We start from the raw sequence: 17,317 nt of genomic DNA on the forward strand, positions 1-17,317 counted from the left end.
ACCTGCCCCCTCCCGCAGGATTTCCGTCCGCTCTAGGAAGGCAGGTCACTTGCTTTTAACCCTTGGGACGGGGAAGACTTTCTTTGAGGGACTGTTGTGGTGGAGTCGTGTCCGCCTCTCGGTGCCTCCCTGGAGGAGAGCGCGCCAGGCCCTCCTGCCTCCCGCAGTTGGGTCAGACTCGTGTCGTGGCTTCGGCAGCATTTTATGGGTTAGGAATACCTTCTTCCTATGGGTAGCCAGAAGCCCATTGCTGATCCAAGGCCCAGATGAGTAGAAGAGAGGAATGGAAGCCAGGCGGAGAGGGGGAGGAATGGAAGAGTGGGTGGATATAGCAGACGACACAGAGATTTCTCAAAGTACAGTGGTACCTCGGGTTAAGTACTTCATTCGTTCCGGAGGTCTGTTCTTAACCTGAAACTGTTCTTAACCTGAAGCACCACCTTAGCTAATGGGACCTCCCGCTGCTGCCACACGATTTCTGTTCTCATCCTGATGCAAAGTTCTTAACCCAAGGTACTATTTCTGGGTTAGCGGAGTCTGTAACCTGAAGCATATGTAACCCGAGGTACCACTGTAGTTCTTTATAAGTAAGCCGGAACTGGACTAAACTGAAAACAGTTCCATAGGCAGCCAGCTGTCAACATTGCAACAACCACCCAGGGTTTCCTGCCTAAATTAACTGAGGTGGACCTGAGTGAAAACTATGTAGACATTATGATGCCCCTGGTGGCCAGGGTGAGAACTTCAAGACATAACACCAGGAACTCTATCTGGGAAGAGAAAGCCAGAGGAGGTGCATCTTTAACAAGGAGATGGGAACAGCAGTGTCTCTTATTCTGGATAGTATTTCAGACAGTCAACTGGTCCACACTGATGGATTTTGTTAATAATGATTTGAAAATCAGGACATTTGCCACTCTCATAGATGGCAAACCAAGGTTCAGGCTCACTGATGTCAGGAATGGAAATTCCAGTGATTCAAAATACGTGTCACAGTCTCAGAAGAGAGCCAAGGCTCCATCCCAAAGAGTCATTTGCTTCAGGTATAACAAAGAGGGACACATATCCCGATTTTGTGAAGCTTCAAACCGGCAAAATCCCCTTCATTTTAGCAACCAAATCAAAATCAGAGAAGCAGAGATCAAGAAAGCAATCTTCTTTTGCAACAGAAGCATCTAGCTGTAAACAGAGGTGATACAAAAAGAAAGAACTCAAACCAATGGTTGCTCGATTATGGATGTTCTTCATATATGTGTTAGGATGAAGATTTACTTGGCAGCCTGGACAATCTTAGCCTGTCGGTGGGGATGGCCATATTCCAATTGCAAATGGAGAAGCCATAAAGTGATACAGTACAGGTTCAGGGACCCAAAACTGAAAGCCAAACAGTCAATGAAGAGATAACCATGTGGAGAGTGTCATATGTATGTCTCACACTCTGAATAAAACTCACCAGAAACCAACAGGCTGCTATTCTAAGTGCTTATGCACCAACACTGGGTGCTGATGAAGACATTAAAGAACATTTTTATTCTCAGCTGGACACCATCCTATCACAGAGGCCTAAAGAGGATCAAATTATCCTCCTGGGCAATTTTAATGCAAGAGTTGGGTGAGATTTTGATCTGGGGCCTGGGAATATTGGGAAAGGAGGAACTTGCAACAGCAACCAGAACGCAATGTTACTTTTGACAATATGTGCAGTGCACCACCTTATTACCAACACACTCTTTCAACAAAACAAATTCAAAACATCTTGGAGGCATCCTCTGTCAAACCACTGGCACCTCTTAGACTATGTACTAATTGTCCAAGCTGAAGATTGAATTGCAACCTGGCCAGTGACCAAGGAGGGCCAAGTGTGTGCAGAAGCGCATTTGATGAAGAGGGCCTATGAGACTAATCTCTCAGAAAGCCAGACTGCAGACGTGGCACACAAAAGCCAGACCCAGAACTCTGCGCTTGGGGACAACCAAGTGTGTAAGTTGCATTACTGAGTAAACCTCTTTTCCCGCCACGCACTGAAAAGAGAAGTACCAGGGTGCTAGATTTAATCTCCAGGGGTGTGTGGGGTCCACCCAGGGGTGAATGTGCCATAGAAATTCGTAGCTGTCGGGTTTTTTGAATCTCTGCTTTTTAGCTCCTTGGGATCTATGTGGAAATGGTTCAGCGTGGTTGGTCTTTTTTATGTTTTATTGCTTATGACTACTTTTTTGTATTTATTTAATAAATTTGTATATGACCCTTCATCTGAAGATATCGGGCAGTTCACAGCACAAAACTACAGAACAAAAACAGAAAATACAGAATAAAAAGAAGAACAAAATAAAAACAAAACAAAATCTCCGCTTCCCACGAGCACATTTAAAAGGACACAGAATGCTTAATTAGCCAAAGTCATGATTGTTCTGTTGTCGTCATTCAAACCCCTTTCAAACTCCCAGCCAATCACCTCTCATCCCCAGCATTCCAAACTCCCCCTCCCTAGCCAACTTTACCATAAATCTTCTAGTATACTGTACTTACTTCTGTTACGTTAATTATTTTGCTATAGGTGTATACAACTTTGAATTCAAACACCAGAACATCACAACTGAGCTTTAAGGAAACACACTTGCACATGCAGTTTCTGAGAGTCTCACTAGAGAACAAGTGTGGCATAGTGGTTAAAGGCTCAGTTCTGGGAGACCTGGATTCAAATCCCTTCTTAGCTGGGTGACCCTGGGGACCAGGCACTGCATCACAGCCTAGCCAACCTCACAGGATTATTGTCCGTGTTAAATCAGGAGGGCAAGAGCCAGGGGACACCACTGGGAGCTCTCTGGAGAAAAAGGTGGCCTTTAAACGCCATAAAGGAATTCCAGTAAGGACAAATGTCAGGTTCTGCATATAGGCAGGTATCACTAGCAAATATATAAGATGGGGGACATCTGGCTTCCCAGTAGAACATGTGAAAACGATCCAGGAGTGTTAGCAGAACTAAAGCTAAACATGAGTCAAAAGTGTGACGTAGCAGCAAAGAAAGCAAATGCTATCCAAGGGCGCATCAACAGAAGTCGAGTGTCCAGATAAAGGGAAGCCACAGTACTGTTATCTTCTTCCTTGGTCAGACCACGTCTGGAGTGCTGTGTCTTGTTTTAGGTGTCACAATTTGAATAGGACACTGACAAGCTGGAAGCATGACCAATGGCCTGGAAACAAAGCCTTAAGTGGAACAGTTGAGGGAATGGATATGTTTAGCCTGGAAAAGAGGAGACTGGGAGAAAACAGAATAGCAGTCTTCAAATATCTAGAAGACTGTCCCAGGCAAGATGCAGCAAGCTTGTTTTCTCCTGTTCTGGAGGGCAAGACCTGAACCAATGCATTCAAGTTATCAAAAATGAGATTCCGACTCAATATCAGGAGGAAGCTTCTGGTGGTATAAGCTGCTCAGCAGTGGAACAGATTCCTATGAGAGGTGTCATCTCCTTCCTTGGAGGTTTTTAATAAGAGATTAGATGGTTATATGTCATGGATGCTTTAGCTGAGATTCCTGTACTAGATGACTAACACAGCCCCTTCCAACACTACAATTCTATTATTCTGCTATTTTCCCTGCTGTGTGATCTTTGATGGGAAATGAGACTTTCCTTACAGTTAAAGCTCTTTTCACATTCCAAGCACTAATGTGCTTTCTCCCCTGTATGAATTCTTTGATGGGCAATAAGACTGACTCTCTGCCTGAAGCTCTTTCCACATTCCAAGCACTGATGTGGTTTCTCCCCTGTATGAATTCTTTGATGGGAAGTGAGACTGGTCTTTTGTATGAAGCTTTTTCCACATTCCATGCACTGATGTGGCTTCTCCCCTGTATGAATTCTTTCATGAGAAGTGAGAGTATCCCGCCGAGGGAAGCTCTTTCCACATTCCACGCACTGATATGGCTTCTCCCCACTATGAGTTCTTTGATGGTAAGTGAGATGTTGCTTTGTTCTGAAGTTCCTTCCACAGTCTGAGCACTGATATGGTTTGTCCTCACTGTGAGTTATTCGATGGTAAGAGAGACTTGCTTTTGAGGTGAAGTTCCTTGCGCAGTCCAAGCACTGATATGGTTTCTCCCCTGTATGAATTCTTTGATGGGAAGTGAAACCTGCCTTTGAGGTGAAGTTCCTTGCACATTCCAAGCACTGATGTAGTTTCTCCCCTGCATGAATTCTTTGATGGGAAGTGAGACGGTACTTCCGAATGAAGCTCTTTCCACATTCCGCGCACTGATATGGCTTCTCCCCACTATGAGTTATTTGATGGTAAGTGAGCTGTTGCTTTGTTCTGAAGTTCCTTCCACAGTCTGAGCACAGATATGGCTTCTCCCCTGTATGAATATTTAGATGGGTGGTGAGACTCACCTTCTGACTGAAGCTCTTTCCACACTCTAAGCACTGGTGTGGTTTCTCCCCTGTATGAATTCTTTGATGGATAGTGAGATGAGATCTGTGACTGAAGCTCTTTCCACACTCCAAGCACTGATGTGGTTTCTCCCCTGTATGAATTCTTTGATGGGAAGTGAGATGAGATCTGTGACTGAAGCTCTTTCCACATTCCACACATTGATATGGCTTCTCCCCTGCATGAATTCTTTCATGAGAAGTGAGACTATCTTTCCAAATGAAGCTCTTTCCGCATTCCAGGCACTGATATGGTTTCTCCCCTGTATGAATTCTTTCATGAGAACTGAGACTGGAGTGCTGACTGAAGCTCTTTCCACATTCCACACACTGATATGGCTTCTCCCCACTATGAGTTCTTTGATGGTAAGTGAGATGTTGCTTTGTTTTGAAGTTCCTTGCACAGTCTAAGCACTGATATGGTTCCTCACCTGTATGAATTCTTTGATGGGAAGTAAGACTCTTTTTCCAGCTGAAGCTCTTTCCACATTCCAAGCATTGATATGGTTTCTGGCCCGTATAAATTCTTAGATGGGAAGTGAGATGGCCCTTTCTATTGAAGCTCTTTCCACACTCCAAGCACTGATGTGGTTTCTCCCCACTATGAGTTCTTTGATGGGAAGTGAAATTTTGCTTTGTTCTGAAGTTCCTTGCACAGTCCAAGCACTGATATGATTTCTCCCCTGTATGAATTTTTAGATGGGTGGTGAGACTCACCTGCTTACTAAAGCTCTTTCCACACTCCAAGCACTGATGTGGTCTCTCCCCTGTATGAGTTCTTTGATGGGAAGTGGAATAGGAACTCTCTCCAGACTCCAGATATGTATACGGTTTCTCCACTGTGTGAACTTTGTCTTGGTCTCCCTTGTTCTGAATTTCTAATTCATCACCACCTGCAATGAACAGAGAAATGGATTAGAGCCTCAGGAAGAATTGTACTTCCAGGTCAGCCATGATCACAAGAGCAGCTTCTCCGAGCTTGGGGAAGTCTCAGGTGCAGAAATTGGGGTAGCGAAGGCAAACATTCCTTAAGACCCTGAGTGTAGCAGGGTGACAAGCCTGTTTCTCTGCCGCTCCCTGCTTGGAGGAAGTTGGAGGACCCTGTTCCAGGCTGGTTGAGAGGCTAGGCACTGGCAAAAATATTTCTGACTCAATTACTGAGAAGGCTCAGAGGCAATCGTGTAAGTGGCTGACTTCCTTATAAATTGGACTTGACTTAAAATTTAAAGACACTTTACCATAAAGGGTGGGCAGCAGCTGCAGGGGAAAATTCTGGCTGCTGGTGTGTGAAGAAAAGAGTGAAAGAAGTAAAAAAAAAAAAAAAAAATCGCTGCCACAAAGGAGAAGGGAGAGGAGAGGGAAGGGAGAATGTTGATACATGTTGGAAAACAAAACCCCTAGATGGCTGTCGCCATTGGAGGCTAAAGCTGTGAAAAAACTCAATATGGAGGCTAAATGGCCGAAATATTGGGAAATTTTGGAACAAGAGGGTGACAGATTGAAATTATAGAGTCATGAGAAATTGAAGACTAAAGTACGAGATTGGCTCCATTATTATCAAATAATGGAGGTCTACAAACAAGACAGGAAAATTGGCTTCCAGGTGGAGAAATCAAAATTAGAAACAGAATTGTTAGAACCCAATGCTAAGAACTTGTCTAGAATGTATAACTTGTTGCTGAAATGGAATACACAAGATGAAACAGTTAAATCAGCTATGATTAAGTGGGCACAGGACATTGGTCATAACATTATGTTTGCTGACTGGGAACAGTTATGGACCACCGGTTTGAAATTTACGGCATGTAATGCCTTAAAGGAAAATATTATGAAAATGATCTATAGGTGGTACATGACCCCAGTCAAGCTAGCAAAAATTTATCATTTGCCTGATAATAAGTGTTGGAAATGTAGAGAGACTGAAGGTACCTTCTACCACCTTTGGTGGACGTGCCCGAAGATTAAGGCTTTCTGGGAAATGATATATAATGAAATGAAAAAGGTACTTAAATGTACTTTTCCTAAGAAACCAGAGGCCTTTCTCTTGGGCATAGTCGGCCAATTGGTGCCAAAGAAGGACAGAATTTTCTTTATGTATGCTACCACAGCAGCAAGAGTACTCATCGCAAAGCATTGGAAGACTCAAGATCTACCCACTCTGGAAGAATGGCAGATGAAGGTGATAGACTATATGGGACTGGCTGAAATGACTGGCAGAATCCGCGATCAGGGGAAAGAGACGGCGGAAGAAGATTGGAAGAAATTTAAAATTTATCTTAAGAAATATTGTAAAATTAATGAGTGTTAAAATGTCGAAGTTCTAAGGAAATTGGGGGGTTACAGCTGCAAAAGATTAAGTAAAAGAAAAGAATAAGGAAAAATTTGATAAAATTAAGTTTTGTTAGGATTTGCTGAAATAATTTTGGAAATTGGGATGCAGAAAGGGGAGGTATGGGGAAGTCGATGAAGTAAGGTTTAAGGAAAAAAGGGATATGAAATTATACATGTTTGTTTGTGTGTTTATTTGTTTGTTTATGTCTATTAAAACTTTGTAAAATCAATAAAAATTTTATTAAAAAAAAGAGAATGTTGATACAAAGCTATAAATTCCTTGGGAGAATACTACCCAATCCTCGTGGCTAATGGAATAAAGAGCACTAGAATCCAAAAGGGGATTGGGTACAATTTGACTTTGCCATATAAAGAGAGAGCTAAGAGAGAGAGCGCTTGGAATATTGCCAGCAGAGTGGAGGTGCACGGTGGGACGGAGCAGGCTGAAATGTCATGTCTGAATGAGAGAGATCTGCAGAACAAAACTTGCCCCAGAAGGACTGTTGTTTAAGCATGGATTATAGAAGTGAATTACAGTACTATGACGACCAGAACCAAAGAAAAAAACCTGAACCAGCCAGCCTCACAGAGGGCAACATCTGTAAGAGCAGAATTGACAAGGCAGCAATGGATTTAAATGAAACATGGATAGCAATCAAGTTGGCACTGGAGGCAAATTCCAATGAAATATCCCAACTTTCTTGTAACATCCAGGATTTAACTAAAAGAACTGCTTCAGTGGGAGAGACTGTTAATAAGCTTTCTTATGGGAATCGTGAAACCAAGAAGCAAGCAGAGACAATGCAGGGGAAGGGACAGAAATAAAGCAACAAGGAGAGCTGCTGTCAGATCAAGTGGAAGTTTTGGAAATGCGACAAAAGGAGTCCTTTTTGATATTCCATGGGATCCTGGAACTAGGTGATTAAATCCAAGAGAAACTGGTGAAGCAGTTGGTGGAATTCCTTGAGATGGAAGCGGAGGAGATAATCTAAGTTTTCTGTATAAAGTCAGCTTTTGCAAGCACAAAGATGGACAAAGGATTATATAGTGGAACCTCAGGTTACAGACGCTTCAGGTTACAGACTCTGCTAACCCAGAAATAGTACCTCGGGTTAAGAGCTTGGCTTCGGGATGAGAACAGAAATCGCGCAGCAGCAGTGGGAGGCCCCATTAGCTAAAGTGGTGCTTCAGGTTAAGAACAGTTTCAGGTTAAGAACAGACCTCTGGAACGAATTAAGTTCTTAACCCGAGGTACCACTGTAATGATGTATCATGAAATGAAGAAGATGTAAGAATTGGTAATTTTCAAAAACCTGAAGCTTTTCTTTTAGGGATATTGGGGACAAATGTCCTGAAGAATATGATTAAACTATTTTTGTACGCAGCAACACTTTATATGCACAGAACTGGAAAGAAGAAACCAAGAGGAATGGCTTGTAAAAACATTGGAGTATGCAAAATTGGCAAAGTTGAGAGCAAGAGTGAGAGACCAAACTTTTTACTGAAGAGTAGAAACCCTTTTTGGAATATCTGAGAAAGAATTTTAGTCAAATGAAATCATGGGCAGGATTGGAATTATGAGCAGCGGATTGGAAATGATAATAAATGTAATGGATGAAATATGTATTAGATATAGTTTGATATATATCAGCAGCAGGAAAAAATGGGAATGAAAGCACCACGGAAATGAGGGAAGATGTCACCTCACTGTTGTTTTTTGGTAAAAGAAGCATATATTGAATTTGAAGTTAATTTGTTAAAGTTTTCTAAACTGAATAAAAATTATTATGCAAAGAGGAAAAAATGGAGTTGCCAATTATTGAATAACGCTAATGAACACCTGTGAGAAAGGAAGAACTGGTTAGATTTCTTACTGCAGAATTCACTGCCTTTGTTGACTGACACACCGTATTTTTCGCTCTATAACACGCACCTGACCATAACACACACATAGTTTTTAGAGGAGGAAAACAAGAAAAAAAATATTCTGAATCAAATGTACTAAACTATTTAATAAACAACCGGTATATCAGAATCATATTACAACCATGTAAAGTGAACAGCAGTCAACAGTGGCAATAAGAACCATCATCACTGTCATTAACAAATGAAGAGAGACTTTAAGGTTTGAGTACTCTTCTAGTCTTCTGTGAACCCCAATAACTTATCAGTGCCAGAGTCAGAATTTATGAAGCTCAGTTGCTCACAATCACTGACATCACTTTCTTCACTATCTTCATATAAAATACCACCTTCGCTTCCATCCAAAGCATTGCTAATGCCACATTTTTTGAATGACTGGACAACGATTTCCTCCTTCACCGAGTGCCATGATGTTTTCACCCATTCACAAACTTGAGTGATAGTGGGCCTCTTCATTCGTCCAGTAGGTTTCAGATCATGATTACCAGCAGCCATCCATTTGTTCCACTCTTCTCACATAAAGACCTTAAATGGCTTGTAGTGGAAACATTGAGAGGTTGCAACTGGCTGGTAAGACCTCCAGGAATTACAGCTAGATGAGTCTTCGCTTCTTTAAAGCACTTTTTTGTAATTTCGCTAATATGTGCTCTAAACTGGTCCAGTACTAATAAGGCAGGTTTTTTCAAAAGCCCTCCAGGACGTTTGGACCACACTTTTTCAGCCCATACTCTCATTCCATTTTCGTCCATCCATCCTTTCTCATGAACATGTACAACAATTCCTCGTGGAATCACTTCTTTTGGAAATGTTTCCCTTTTGAAAATTAACATGGGTGGCAATTTGGTGCCGTCTGCACAGCAAGACAACACAACCGTGTAATGGGTTTTCTCATGTCCGGAGGTTTTCACAGCAATAGTTTTGGCACCTTTCAGATCCACAGTCCTATTAGATGGCACATCAAAGGTTAGCGGGACTTCATCCATATTCCCAATCTGGCCAATTTCAAATCCATTTCTCTTCCTAGCATCAATTACAAATTTATGAAAAGACAGAATCTTAGATTCATATTCTTCTGGCATTTTTTATGCAATTCTAGTTTTGGTGCGCATAGCAAGGCCACATCGCTTCATAAATCTGTAGCACCATGATGGTGAGCCAGTAAAATCGCGAATGCCTTTCTCTAAAGCAATGCGTTTGGCTTCATATATTATCATTTTTGTAGAGACTGTAAAGCCATTATTCTGGTGATGTGTGATCCATTCTTTCATGGCAATGTCCATCTGTGGCCACTTTGCAGCATGTCCACGAAAAGTGTGCTTGCTTTTATCTGCTTTTTGCAGCTGATCCTCCTGTTTCCTCCAACCTCTTATCATTTTTTCAGTTGGAGGTGGTCCAAAACGTCTCTCTGCCGCTCTGTTTCCATGCTCCTTAGCATATTTTACTACCTTTAGTTTAAAAGGAATCTTATATGCTACTCTTCTCTGCTTTATCATCCTTATCAGAACGGGGGAGGTTTTCTGCAAGGAAATACAGTTTTCTGCAAGAAAATGTTGAAGGAACTGTCAGTAATGTATGGTATCTCCAATACAGTGATGAAAGAAGGGGGGGGGGAGCTCACATTTGTCCCAGGCAAAGCAGCCAACTCCTATAGGCCTAGGTCCCTTCACCCCCCCATTAAATATTTGAGGGAGTCATCCCCCACCCCCCATTGTGGTATGTGAGGTGAGGCTTACCTGGCCGCCCCCCAATATTTTTTGAAGTTGGAAGAGGGAGGGAGGGAAGGAAGGAAGAGAGAGAGAGAGGGGGAGCTCACATTTGTGCAGCTGCCTTGCCTCGAACCGGAGCAAAAAGAGGAGGAGGAGACTCAGGGACACGGGCCTTGTAAGCCGCTTTGTTTGAATTTATCTGTGAGGTGCTGGGGGAGGGACGGAAGGGGATGCCCTCTTTGTCCCTCCTTCCGGCTCATTGTAAAGAAAGCAGAGTAAGAGCCGCTTACATTACAGTCAGCCTATCAGACTATAAAGTCACCTCGCCAAAAAGCCATAGAGCAGGCAGACACGGAGGAAGAGAGGCTGCCTCCCTTCTCCCACCTTGGCTTTTGCACGCTGCGCGCAGCTCTTGCCGGCTTCTGAGCCGGAGGAAAAGAGGCTGCCTCCCGCCTCCCTTCTCCCACCTCGCCAAAAAGCCAGCAAGAGCAGCTCTTCCCGCCTGCATTTGCTCCATAACGCGCACACACATTTCCCTTTACCTTTTAGGGGGGGGAAACTGAGTGTTGTGGTGCGAAAAATACGGTACTTATGGGAAACTGAAATTCAAAAAGCCTGTTACTTTCTGCAATGAATTCTCTTTGGCTCAATCATGGAATCTGCTCCATCTCCAGCGTCAGAAGAATTTTTGCAAAACCAAGAACTGACAGAAGTAAAAAGAAAAACACAAAACCTGACAGAAGCTACGTCCACTTTCCTAAATATTCAGGAAGCCTACAATTTTAAAAGGCCTGGGCAGCTCATACCAGCCTGATCCTTGTTTTAAAAGGCTTAGGTGGTGGAAGAATATGCACAGGCAAAACAGACAATAGCTTCCATTCAAGGTAAATTGTGTGGGTGCGAGAATCCCAGATGCTGTAGGTGGCGCTGTTCAGCTCCATCAAAATCTGGGAGCTTCATCACACAGAGATATATGCATGGAATTTTGAAACAGATGTAATAATATGAGCTATACCAAGAGACTCTATGGTCCCACGATTCTCCTCCATGACTTCCTTATGCAGAGCTCTCTGGGCAGGATCCAGCAACGCCCACTCCTCCTCTTTGAAACAAATAGAGACATCTTCAAAGCACACTGGACCCTGAAAGCAAAAGGGAAAGTTCCTCCTCTTAGACTGCATAAAGATTATCTACTACACATTGCTCTGTTGTTTCCTGCCTGTTAATTGCTCTGTTGATTTCATGGGAATATTTTGCTGCAGATTTTAAGTAGAGATGCTCCTTTTAATGTCTTAATGGAATTGTTTTATTGTATGTTTCACTGTGATTGGGGGGGGCACTCCTGATGCCAACTTCAAGGGGCGCATGGGGGCCACAGGGAGGACAAAGCCCCTTTCTGCAGTGGAGGGGGCTCATTAGGTGAATCCTGGCTGCAGTTTTTTATTGTTTCTTGATTCCATAGAATCAAATTTTAGCATTTCACAATAAATTGACAAATAAAATAGCAGCTACTGATAAATACTAGTGACATCCAGAAGGCGAGTTAAGGTGAGCTGGTGGTTCATTATACTCAGCAGATAAACATTCTCTTTCTTAAGGGCAGCTACAACTGAAGCACCCTGGTTGCCCCACCCCTCAGCCTCTTTGCCCCCAAGGCTCCTTCCCCCTACCTGATCTGGTTCCACAGCCGCTGCTTCCCCTCCATCACCCAGAAAAGATGGAAGAGGAGGTCTTGCCAGTTCTGCCAGTATAATTCCGTCACCTGTGAGAGACAAAGGTAAGTGGGAACCATGAGAGCATGCTTCTCTTGGAGAAAAAGCCTCACCTGCTGAGTGCATTTCAGTGTTTGTACCCATTTCATAGTTTAGTTGTGCAAAATTACACCTCCCCTCCTCTGGGCTCCTGGACCTAAGTGTCTTCCCCCAAAATGATGAAAAGAACCCATGGAATCACTTCAAAACCCACAGAATGTGACCCAACTGAGAAGAAACTCCTTCCTCCTTACCCAGCGGCCTCTCTCTGGTGTCCAACAAAGTCCTCTCTGCCTCAGAGGAATCAGGACCCACTTCCGCAAACAGATCATTTTCCTGAAAGAGAAACAAGGATTCCAAACAAATAATGAGAACTATTAGAAAAGGAATGGCTGGGACAAAAACTTGAGGGGTAGCCAATGTCATTCCCAAAAAAGGATGGGATTTAGGGATCTTCTCCCTCCTGTTTGGATCCCCTTGGGAGCATCCAGAGGAAAGTCTCTCTCACCTGCTTCCTCTCCTCCGCCTGACTCAGGAGGAAACCTTCGGCCAGGGCCACTGCCTGGGAACTGGTCTCTGCTCCACATTCCCTCACCCAGCTCTCCATCTCCGCTGGAAGGACAGCCAGGAACTGCTCCAAGATCACCAGGTCCAGCATCTCAGCTTTCGTGTGCCTTTCTGGCTTCAGCCACTGGTGGTCAAAGCGGTAGAGTTGGCTGCAAACCTTTCGGGGTCCTTCAGCCTCCTGGTGACAGGACTGCCTCAACTGCTGGCTCTGCACCTCTGAGCGGAGGGTGTCCTCCTCACCCAGGATCTTCTGCCCAGAGCTTTCCCAGAATCCCCCACTGCTCCCAGTTTCCGTAGCATGGCCTCTTCCTGCTCGAGAGCCAGCTGAGTCTTCCTCATCCATCTTTAGGAAGAAATCCATCTTTTCTTTGACCAAGTTCTGTCTGTCTGATTTAGAGGTGCTGCTAAATACTGCAAAGCAAACACATTGCTTTTAGGAAATTGGTACACAGTCAGAAGAAGAAGGTCTCCTGAGCAAGTGTGGATGAGTCTTGCTAGGAACCAGGGCTGGACTCCACCACAGGCCAGACTCTGAGCTTTCTTAAAGAAGGAAAGGAAGAAGAAAGGAGAAGAAGAAATCCTCTCGCCCTCCTGGAAGGAAAGTGACCATGCCAAAAGTGGAGGCAAATGAAGCGGTTTCTGTGAGATGAATCAGCCTGGTGGCTCCTGCCTCTCAGTGTTTTCAGCCCAGGGATAGAAGCATAAGAGTGATGGAGAAGTGAATCATTTGTTCCAAGTGTGGAATATTTGATAAATTATTGTATTGTAATATTTTGCTGGAAGCCGCCCAGAGTGGCTGGGGATACGCAGCCAGATGGGTGGGGTATAAATAATATATGGACACTAGTCTCTATTGAGGGTCCTAATCCTGGGCTCCTCAAGAGTTGCTCTCCTTCCCAACCCCACTTCAGGGAACATTTCCTTTCTGCTTCTGTCTCGCTTTCTACCCCTTTGCATCTCCAACGTCCCTTTTTCTTCTTCTGGCCAAGCCCCTGAGGGCCACATGCATGAGGCCAAAGTTCCTGTGGGTAGGAAAGTGCTAAAAAGCAAATAAAGCACAACTCAGTTTCTTTCTGTCACTGCAACTTGTTTTAAATGGTTTTAATGGTGTCCTCTTCCCCGGGGAACTTAAGGGAAAGCATGGGTTATGAATTAATATTATTATTAATAAGAGTTATACAGCTTAACCCCCGCAGAGCCGTGTATGCGTTGCTATTTGGAAACCCCTGAGGAGTGGGATTGCCAAGAGGGAGGGGAAGAGGCGGGAAGGGAAGCCCAGTTTTACGCAGAGAAGGGCTGCGTCCAAAGGATTTCCCTCATAACTGAGTCAAGGAATGAGAGGGAGGAAAGAGGAACCGAGGGAAGCATTTCACCTCCTCTTCTAGGAACCTGAAAAGAGAAGCTGTGCATTTACTTCTTTGTTTTAACGCCTGAAAGCTCTTTAGGTTTAGTGTCATGAAGAAGTTCACTGTTTCCTGAAAGGACACAACTCCTGACCCTTCTTTGTTTTAACAACTTGGTTTTGTAAATAAAACCTTTCTTATCCGTTCAATGTCTCCCTGAATCTCCAAGCATCGAAGGTTTCCCTCACACAAAATCCAAGAGAGAACCTGTGATGGTCGAAAATATATATCTCTAGGAGATATATACAAGATGGGGGACACCTGGCTTGAGAGCAGTACATGTGAAAAGGATCTAGGACTCTTGGTTGACCACAAACTTGACATGAGCCAACAGTGTGACGCGGCAGCTAAAAAAGCCAATGCAATTCTGGGCTGCATCAATAGGAGTATAGCATCTAGATCAAGGGAAGTAATAGTGCCACTGTATTCTGCTCTGGTCAGACCTCACCTGGAGTACTGTGTCCAGTTCTGGGCACCACAATTCAAGAAGGACACTGACAAACTGGAACGTGTCCAGAGGAGGGCAACCAAAATGGTCAAAGGCCTGGAAACGATGCCTTATGAGGAACGGCTAAGGGAGCTGGGCATGTTTAGCCTGGAGAAGAAGAGGTTAAGGGGTGATATGATAGCCATGTTCAAATATATAAAAGGATGTCACATAGAGGAGGGAGAAAGGTTGTTTTCTGCTGCTCCAGAGAAGCGGACACGGAGCAATGGATCCAAACTACAAGAAAGAAGATTCCACCTCAACATTAGGAAGAACTTCCTGACAGTAAGAGCTGTTCGACAGTGGAATTTGCTGCCAAGGAGTGTGGTGGAGTCTCCTACTTTGGAGGTCTTTAAGCAGAGGCTTGACAACCATATGTCAGGAGTGCTCTGATGGTGTTTCCTGCTTGGCAGGGGGTTGGACTCGATGGCCCTTGTGGTCTCTTCCAACTCTATGATTCTATGACCAACCAGGATAACATGGAGCAAAACAGCAGCCTGTAGGCTTGGCCTTGATTGAACTGTTGCAACAGGGTATTCCCCTCACTTGCAGGAGAGAGGAAAGACCCAGAAAGATGGTGTGCAAGACCTTATAAAGACTTTTGAAATTCCCCTGCTCTAGGTCAAGACCACCCCCAGAAGCATCACGCATACATTACAGAAAGGAGGGGTTGAGGGAGGAGTTGTGGTGGTAACCTGAGTGTCCTGTCACCTGGCTTTCCCCCTGCCCATGAGTCACTTCCAGGAGACAAAGGGGAGTTTGCAGTTTCCTGCCCCCAGAGGGAAGATCTGATCATTGTCCTTTGTTCCAGTCTCTGCTGAATTCACTCCCATAGGCAAGTTCTTTGTGATCTTGATGGTCTTCTGTCTAGGACCATCAGGGTTGGCATAGCAACTGGGCAGGGCTCCTGTGGATGTGCTGGAATGCTGAAGGGATTATGGCTGGCCTGTATCAAACCTTCCCCAGTTTGTAGTCCTTCCTTCATGGAGTCAAATAAAAGTGGAACAGTGCAAATCCGATGTATGGTTGATTTTCTATGAATTTATAACAGAAGCGCAGCGTATGTCGTGTGTGTGAAGTTTGTACAAACTGAATGATTGGGGGGGGGGGGTTCCTGCAACAGCAGGAATTATTATTATTATCATTATCATTATTATTATTAAATTGATTTTTAAAAATGTTGGCGGAGTAATTAAAACAGGTTTCCCTTCAAAGGAGAGCTCCAAGTGAGGAGCTCAGCATCGGAGCAGGAGAGGAGCCCTGCAGGATGAGGCCAGTGGACCCACTGGAGTCTCCCCACCCCCGTTCCCACTGGGGCTGAATGGGAAGCCCCCCAGCAGGACTGGGGCGCAAGAGCCCCCCCTCTCCCCCCCTGCGCTCCTTCCAGCAACTGGGACTCAGAAGCATCTCTGGGGAGACAAGAGCTCAGTCCTCGAGGATGAAGCCAAGCAGAGCCTCTCCTCCTCCTCTTCCCTGCCCTGGTCCCAGCCTGGCCTCCTGGGGCGGGGAGTTCCGCAGGCTTGACTCTGCCCCGCAGGAAGAAGCGCTTTCTCTTCTCTGCCCCCTCCCCTCTTCCAACACTCAGGCTTTCCTTTTGATTTCTCCGGTGCATTTTATGTCCTAATATTTCCGTCCCCCTACAACCTCTGCTGATAAATGGGACTGATTCCTCATTTTGAGGGGGGCTTATTTCCAGGCCCTTTTCTTCCCTCCCCAAACGGCTTTGCAGAGAGGGGGGCAGGAGCCTCTGCCCCTTGACTTGGGGGTCCCCCCGCTCCCCCCTGCATCCCGCCCCCCCCCCTCTTCTCCCCAATGCAGAGACTCACCGGCTTCCCGGAGGCGCCACGGATGCAGCACGTGCAGAAGAGAGAGACAAAGGCCCCGCCTCCTTTTTAGGCAGGGCGGAGAGGGAGGGGCTTGGGCTCGGGAATTTCTCCCCCCCCAACCCCCCCCCCAACGCCTTTATTTTCTCTCCTCTCTAGGAATCGCGCTCAATCCCTTTTAACCCTTGGCAAGCCAGCTCCCCCTCTCTCCCTCTCCCTCCTGTGCCGGGGAGTTCCACAGGTGAACTCTGCTTTGCGTTTAATTTTACCTGTCCCGAATCTTCCAACATCCCGACTCCTTGGATGTCCCTGAGTTCCACTGTCAGGAGATGCAACTCTCCCTCCACTTTCTCTAGTCCAGGCTTGGCTTTTGAAAATGAGGGGGGGCTCAGTAATTAGCTAATTGGGAACCCCTGCTCTAAAGTCTAAAGAGCCCCAAAGGCTGCAACCTTTCTTCATAGCCAAGTCTGCCTTGATCATTTTGGCAGCCCTTTTCTGAACCTTTTCCAACTCCCCAAACATCCTTCATGAGGAGAGGCGACTGTACCCCCCATGAGGTTACGCCATAGATTTGGGATCAGGGGGGCTGCAGGGCTCTGTCAGTCTTTGATGGAGGAGTTGAGGGGATGCTCATCCAGTTTGCAGATGACGCCAAACTGGGAGGGGCAGCTAATGGCACAGAATTACCATTACAGATTGGAGAACTGGGGGCAAGCTGACAAAATGAATTTCCCTAGGGACAAAGGTCAGGTGCTGCCCTTAGGCAGGAAGAAGCAGATGCAGAACTATAGAATGGGGGACATAGCAGTGCATGTGAAAAAGATCGAGGGGTCTTGGTGGACCCCAAGCGCCACCTGAGCTCACAGTGTGATGCAGCTGAGAAGAAGCGAATGCTACTCTAG

General features: G+C 45.1%; 3 protein-coding genes across 3 annotated transcripts in view; 1 reads left to right on the top strand and 2 right to left on the bottom strand.

The window, feature by feature from the left end:
• LOC308572657 (zinc finger protein 213-like) overlaps positions 1-17,317 on the bottom strand; it is a 32,630-nt gene that overhangs the window by 7,176 nt on the left and 8,137 nt on the right. The gene's annotated exons all lie outside the window — the stretch shown is intronic.
• LOC308570793 (uncharacterized protein) lies at positions 702-16,994 on the bottom strand (the record flags this gene model as incomplete). The annotated part of the gene is made up of 8 exons (XM_081165710.1): positions 16,419-16,994; positions 12,644-13,113; positions 12,390-12,471; positions 12,055-12,146; positions 11,400-11,526; positions 5,142-5,317; positions 4,134-4,484; positions 702-770 (listed from the first exon to the last, which is right to left on the bottom strand). Exons 2-8 carry the CDS (start codon positions 13,061-13,063, stop codon positions 702-704), a joined length of 1,317 nt encoding a protein of 438 aa, XP_081021836.1. The 5' UTR covers positions 13,064-13,113; positions 16,419-16,994.
• LOC308572642 (uncharacterized protein) overlaps positions 14,409-17,317 on the top strand; it is a 200,854-nt gene continuing 197,945 nt past the window's right edge. The window contains exon 1 of the mRNA XM_081168858.1: positions 14,409-14,877. Coding sequence (XP_081024984.1) covers positions 14,428-14,877 — 450 coding nt within the window. The 5' untranslated portion in view covers positions 14,409-14,427. The remainder of the gene's footprint in view (positions 14,878-17,317) is intronic.

This window comes from Podarcis bocagei (genome assembly GCF_964188305.1).
Source record: "Podarcis bocagei genome assembly, chromosome: 13".
NCBI lineage: Eukaryota > Metazoa > Chordata > Lepidosauria > Squamata > Lacertidae > Podarcis > Podarcis bocagei.